Raw genomic sequence first — 7433 nt, 5'->3', positions numbered from 1 at the left:
AAACGCATTGTTCATCTAAACTATCAATCAAGCATATTGATCTCTTAAATAACTTAGAAAAAATCTATTCTTTTTAAATAAAATCAATGATGCATAAATGTCTTACAAATTATAATAAATGAGTTATCGGCCCATATATCTAATACCTTAAAATTTTGGATGGATGTGTGATGAATTACCAGCTCATATATTTAATATCTTAAAATTTTGGATGAATATGTAATATCTCTTAATTATATGATTACTGGTCAAATAAATTATTTTAATATTGATGTTTAAAATTAAAAAATGAGTAAAAAGCTACCATCTAGCTGAAGGGTCTTAACATAAAGTTTTCAATGTTTAAAATTTTAAAACATTATTCTGAAAAATGTAAAAAAAAAATGAAATGAAATAATGGTTTGAACTAAAATGTACTGTATATAAGTTATTTTGTAATTTAATTGAATTTATGGGGAATGAATTGAACACCTTTAATGTTCGTTGCCTTTTATAACTCTAGCTTAGGGGGGCCCAATAGTATTCTATAGGGAAAGGGGCAAAGGAGTTGTTGCATGGAAAATTAAGGTAAATCTCAAACTCGTAGCTCACAAACATGGAGATTTCTTCCTGCCATCCCATTAAAACCCCAAATACATATGAAAAAGACAACATTATCCATAAAATCACTTCACTTATTTCTCAAATTTACAAGATTCAAACGGATTTTGAAAACTGTAATACAATATCGAAAATTCGAAACAATTATCAGAAATTTTAAATACAATATTTTCTTTATCATAAAAGTAAAAAAATGGAATTTTGTATCAAAAATTCCAAAAATTCTGGTATTAAGGTTTCCAATTTTATCAAAAATTTTAAAATTTTAGTATAAATTCTCATTTGATTTAAATTTCCAATAGTTATAAATAATTGATTTTTTATCGAAAATTTTGAAATTTCCGATATGGACACAAAATTGTCAATACAATCACAGTCATCTAAAAATATCAGTAAAATTCTGAGCATTTAAAATTTCACACAAATAACACTACCGAAAATTTCACTTTCTTTGAAATTTCCGATATCAACCAATAAATTTCAAATTTCTTGAATTATTTGAAACATAATTTCCATATACCAGAAATTTAAAATACATTATCGAAAATTTTGTATGTACCAAAAATTTCATTTTTACCTACCAAAAATTTCAAAGATAATTTTGACAATATGAAAGTTCGTTGACATCAGGTTTAATTGGGGGTATCATGGCTGACAAACTTGTGGTTGCAGATTTGCATTATAGGTTATCCCAAAGTCCAAAGCCATAATATCCTTATTTATTGGTCCCCAATTCTTGTTCTTTAGAAGTGCAATCAATTCCAAACGCTCCTATATGTTTTTAGACCAATTGAATTAAGCAATGGAGGGACCAATTTCAGTAAAAATAGAGAGATCTAAAAACTAAAACTGTGAATGTAAGTTAGTATATCCCATATGTATAAATAATGTACTTTTGTCTCTTCTATTTAGATATACACTGTAAAAAACCAAAAACATTGTTAGCTAGTTACAACAAATTACTCCATTCTTGAGGGTAAACAAAGAATACTCAGTTTATACACAGCTGCTTTTGTTTGTTAAGCCACCTTCCATTTTATCTCAACATGTATTACTCCATTCTTTGAATTTATCAGATGATATTTATCATTAATCCTACCATTGTGCACCACATCATTCAGGTTTATCTCCACATGCCCCAACGATTCCTGCCAACAGACCATAAAATTATCATCAATATCGAATGAAGTGACTCGAGAAAAACGAAATGACTTGTAATGATGATGAATGAACAGAAACCTTTGACAGAAAACTGAAACTCTTCCTCTTGCTCATCACTTCAATGTGTATCTTCTCGTGTAGAGGAGCCTCTTCTAGCATGAACTGGAATTCTTCATTCCAACGTGGTTGACGCGTTTTCTTCATCATCTGCAAACAACAGAATATCGTTGTTTGGTTTTGCAGTAACAAAAATTTATTTTGAGTGAATTGATTTTGAGACTCTGAAGGGGAAACTTTACCTTTGTCCTTTTCTTTTCGCCTCTAAAGGTGAGTATTGCGTATGGATTACTGTGATGGTCTCCCTCAACTTCATCGGCTCCCTGTATCACAATGGAAAGCAAACCTGCTCCTTCTTGGACCTCATCATCAGATATACTATCGATTCCACTATCCTTTCTAACATATCCTTCCGAAGATCCACCGAATTTCATACTATCTTCTTTGAACGGAACAAAAGTCAAGTCCACCACAATTTGTCCTCTGAACTTCTTATTTGGAGTTTCGTTGATATTCGTGTCCTTAAGCAAATCAAGTGTAAATTCTTTATTCTCGTACGGCTTAAGCAGCTTTAGAGGGACTAACTGCATTCCGAGCTTGTCGTGTGCACCAACCTGCGCTTAATTTGCATATCATCAATGAATCAAATGGATAGTTTGTGTATGTATGATAATAATCTGAATTCTACGAATAAATTGAACAAGTAACCAGAAGAAGAAAATGAAAACCTTGTCCCAATCATAGACTTGTAATTGGAGAACTTGAGATTGAGGGTCCTTCACAACAATCTTGAATTTCTCGTTCCACTGTGGATTCAAATTCTTTCTCTTGATAGTAGTTTTCTTCGAGGGTAGTTTGTCACCAGTCAGACTCAGTTTGACATACGGATCAGAAGCTCCCAACAAATCCATTTTCAAAAGCTTGATTGCTCTAACCACATTCACATGTAATATTCCCACGGGCTTCTGTATCGCCACCCTGTGAAAATGTGAAGAAAAATTTACAAAGCTTATAAACCATAAAAAATAACTTCAGTTGCATATCGAAATAGAACTCTATCGCGTTAATATTTTATAAAACTTACGTTGATTCATCAAGAATAGGAACTTCCAAGCTTTGAGGCCAAAGATAGAGGCTTGCAACTTGCTTTTTTATTGTTTCCTGTGAGCAACTTAAGTTGTTAGTTCTCTAAGTATATATAAATTATGAAATGTCATGACAATTAAAAGTGAAGGGGGAAAAATACAATGGTGAGAACGTAACAACAAAGATAACACTTCTTAAAATTGTGTAGGGGAATGTAAACAATCGACAAGTCCATCGAAGAACTGAACTTTAAATGTGTATAGGACTGAAAAAAATTTCACTAACTAAAACCACCAAATTTCTGAAATTTTCATGTTTGTAGTAATCAGCTGAAATTCATGATGTTAAATGAAAATTACAACTAGGAAACTTCAATTTGCAAGAAAGTTTACAAAAAGACTAACCGAGGAAAACAAATCACACAAAGTGTAAGTTTGCCGTTATTTATTCAAATTTCTAGTCAAGTTTAACAATGTATATCAACTACGAAAAAAAATGGTAGTACCTGAACAAATCTATAAAGACCAGGTATTGACATGACGTCCCCTCCTGATATCGCCATCCCAAAATCCACATGAGGCTGGACAGTGAACATGATTATTTATCAGAAAATAAGCGATTTCGTCCGACATCGTATATAATAAACACCAAGAAATGAAATTAGATTGAATATAGCATTCCCCTTACCTTCTCCATCAAAGACACCACAATCTTTGCAAAACATGGAAGTGTCGGCACCAAAGGTCTTAAAGTTATCCGCGGCGTCGCAAATATTTGCAAGTCTACCAACTGAGAAGAATCAAAATGAATTTCTAGAAGGGTTGAAGCATTAACAATTATAATTTTTTTCTTGAGGGCAGGCTTATCTGACCTGAACTTTGATCTTTAAAGACAACACCTGCAAGGTCAACACTATGTTTGGGTTGCCAGCCCATTTGATAACCTGTTCCATGACCAATTCCTTTTCATTTGTTTCCAAAACTTTCATACCTGAAGAATTACAATGATGGCGAAAAACAAATAAGATATGTTCATTTTCGCACACAGAATGTTAAACCATAATCGGCGATAAGAACTCCAGGACTCCAATCACAACCTCTCCGTTGATATCAACCATGCAATTGCACCTCTACTACTCTACTCTTATGAATTATGACACACAATAACATGTAACTATGTCTTAATGTGAATTTTTTCTAGAATAGTTGAATTTCGTAAGACGAAACGTTGGCACAAAAAGACCGACTTACCGCAGATAGTAGGAGGAAGAGTACCAAGGCTCAGTTGATCAAACTCAATGGCTTTAATCTGATACTTTCCAATGTATTCAGCAAATATTGGTTCTGCAGTAGTTCTAATTATCCCACAAATAGCCTGTACATAAAAACACAAACACCATTGAACAATCATCATCATCATCATCTAATAATAATAATAAAAACACAAACTTTACCATATATGATCAGAGAAATACCTTCTCTAAGAAAGGCCACATATCCAATAAAAACTTGTTCAACCAATCAACCTGATCAAACATTCAAATATCATATCAGTAACCGAGTAAACAAACACAACAGCATCAAAATTGAAAGCCGAGAACAAGTAAACAAAAAACTAACTCGTTCATAATCTGGTGTCTTCACCCATAGAGGAATCTCAGGTAAAAGCTCTTGCACAGCAATTGGACCTAATTCACTAATCGGTCTAACAACAGGAACCTGCAACATTCAAAAAAAATTAAAACAAAACAAAAATCAAATTTTGAAACATACCCCGAATTCAAAATGAAAATGGGTATCTAAAACCCAACATCAGTTCAAAAACAGTGATTACAACAAATGCATCAACAATGGCCTATATTGAATCGGACAAAAAAAGAACATGCAAGAAGAAGTTGTTAACCTTGACTTGCTTTGCTTCAGAATAAACAAAGAGAAAAAATCCAACAAGAAGACCAAGAGGAATTCCGAGAGCGAAACCAAGAAAACCGAAGAAAGTAGCAAAGAAACCCATTTGAGAGTAGTAAAGAAAGAATGGTGAAGAGAGAAAATGAGAAAATGAAATGATGGTTTTGTTGAACTAACGTCTGAGGAAAAAGGTTTAACACTTTCCAACGTAAGAAATTAAATTCAAGAGGGTGGCGAAGAAAACTATTACAAAATAAATTAAATAAAAAAAGAAAATTAATTAAATAATGTGGTGAAAATGGCAAGAAATACAAGGTTGTTTTCTAGTATTTTTGTGAAATGAAAGCGCCAAAACAAGAAAACACCTTCCTATGTGGTGTGAGTAGCTTCAGAATGGCTCTAACCTTATTTATTTGGTTATATAGTGTGTCCTTATCATGCCTCTCTATTTAAATTGTGATCCAAATGTTGTCAATCCACACGTCTATTGTGAAATAAAGTAAACAAACAAAGGATTGGTTTTTCTTTTTTTATGATAAACTTCTTTTTGGTGAGAGGGTTGTGTCAAATTGTAGGGAAGAGAAGAGGTTGAAGTTCAAAAAAGAAGAAATGGATTTATAATTATTTTTCTTAAAGAAAAATGGCTTTTTTTTGAATTTTTTATTTAAAGTTTGTCTTTATAGCTTTTTTTATATAATGTGTTATATAAATAAGAAAATAGAAGAACTACAAAAGTGGAACTTAAAAAAAGTGATTAGACAAGAGCACTAAAGTATTTTTTTTAAAATTAAAATCACTTTAAAAAAAGTTTTTTTTAAATAGCCTATTTTTTCAATTAAAATTCTAAAATAATTATTTTTTAAAAATATTTACCGAAATAACCATGTTTCAAAAAACATATAACCTAGGTGTCAGTTGCATTGGCGCATCCAATAAAAATGTTACTCATTGGCGCCACATGCACTGGTGCATGCATGGCCGAGACGCCAGTAGGAGTGGCGCATGCATGTATAGGCGCCACATGCAATGGCGCATGCATAGTCCACTCTATGTGTGCGTTAATGTGTGTGGCTACTGCTTCACCACTCCATTTATAAATACTCAGCATCACCCTTCCATAATTTTCCACACAACTTTTTACCCTATCCTTCCATTTTCCTTCAATCTCCTTCAAATTTTTTTAAAATCTCTTCATATTCATACTTGTGTCCTTATATTCATAAGAGAAATGTCGATTTAATCTTTTCAGCAGTGCAGCCTCCGATGAAGATCCGACTTTAGAATATAGATACATTCAAACATCTTAACAGGACCTTGAACCGTTGGTTAGATGGAGACATTGCAGATGATGAAAGGATCAGAAGAATTCAATGGCTTTATATAACGTTCAACCAAAATGGAGAAGTTCGTTTTTGGGTCAATATTAAAATTGACAGAGACGTTCACAAGATGATGTATACTTCTCAAAAAAAAATTGATGGTTGTAATCGCATAGTTATGTTGTTTATGTGTTGTATTTGTTTGTGATGTAGTTTCTTGTGTTTATTTATTGTAGTTTCTTGTGTTGTTGTTTAATTATTGTATTTGTTATACTTGTCATATGAAATAAATGTGTTTTTAATATAAAGCAATAGAGTTACAATTAAAATTATCTTGTTGTGCTTGTTCCAACACTAGGACAATTAGAATGTTTATGACCGGGTTGGCGACATGAACTACATAATCTAATCATTTTGTTCGCCGTATCCATTTCGGTTCGAATACGGGTGTTGTTTGGGAGGCCCTTTTTCTTTCTTCGTATTATTTCATTATGCCAGAGAATGTCCCCTTGATATGCAGGTCAGTAATCCTCTTTTGCTATCACCGAAAAGCTAATTTTGTAAACATTGCAAAGATTTATGACTTGGTAAACGTCGGATAGTAAGTTGGAAGGGTCATATTGAACCTTTGAACATGTCGCTATGACATGGGAGCAGGGCATACGAAAGGCTTGGAACTTTCTGCAGTCGCATCACCCTTTATCTAATGCCACTCGATAGTGTTCCCTTGGTATGCCTTCATTATGATCCATTGACTCAACAACATTGTACCAACCTTTAGTACGGTCAAACATCATGAGCACACGTGTGTTATCTTTGGAAGCTTCCTCTTTAATGAATTTCATGAAAGCATCACTGAACAACTGCCCAAATTATAACACTGAACTCCATTTGGAACGTCTGATCTCAAACAGTGCCCCTAGCCCAAAATATGTTGCTTGCACTAAAGTGATTATAGGTAAGTTTCGGATGCCTTTGAAGACAGAGTTCATTGATTCCACAAGATTTGTTGTCATTTGGTCTCATTGTTGATCGTTGTCGTATTCCCTAGTCCACTTCTCCAATGGAATATTTTCGATTCACCTTACTGCATCAGCGTTTGACAATTTGATGTCTCCACGGTAGTGTTTGAAAGAATGTTTTGTTAATACATACCATGCATTGACAACCTTCTTCCGCAACATTTTGTCTTTGATATCCCGCATGAAATTTTGAGCAATATATCTAATATAGTAGACATGCGTCGAAGGAGGATCCTTCCAGTCATTATCAATGTTTTTATAGGCACTCACAATTGAAGGAT

The 7433-nt window shown here is 33.1% G+C and overlaps 1 protein-coding gene across 1 annotated transcript; it reads right to left on the bottom strand.

Annotated features, from left to right (window-relative positions):
• Nucleotides 1-1444: 1444 nt before the first annotated feature.
• On the bottom strand, nt 1445-5198 carry LOC127096220 (synaptotagmin-3). Its single transcript, XM_051034817.1, has 12 exons — nt 4807-5198; nt 4524-4622; nt 4379-4429; nt 4155-4278; nt 3776-3894; nt 3592-3693; nt 3410-3484; nt 2903-2979; nt 2547-2796; nt 2061-2432; nt 1840-1968; nt 1445-1748 (listed from the first exon to the last, which is right to left on the bottom strand). The coding sequence occupies exons 1-12, from the start codon at nt 4915-4917 to the stop codon at nt 1620-1622; spliced, it is 1638 nt and encodes a 545-aa protein (XP_050890774.1). The 5' UTR covers nt 4918-5198; the 3' UTR covers nt 1445-1619.
• Nucleotides 5199-7433: the final 2235 nt, after the last annotated feature.

Source organism: Lathyrus oleraceus, chromosome 6, assembly GCF_024323335.1.
Source record: "Lathyrus oleraceus cultivar Zhongwan6 chromosome 6, CAAS_Psat_ZW6_1.0, whole genome shotgun sequence".
NCBI lineage: Eukaryota > Viridiplantae > Streptophyta > Magnoliopsida > Fabales > Fabaceae > Lathyrus > Lathyrus oleraceus.
The sequence above is the reverse complement of the archived record's forward strand: the minus strand, read 5'-3'. Positions and strand labels throughout refer to the sequence as shown.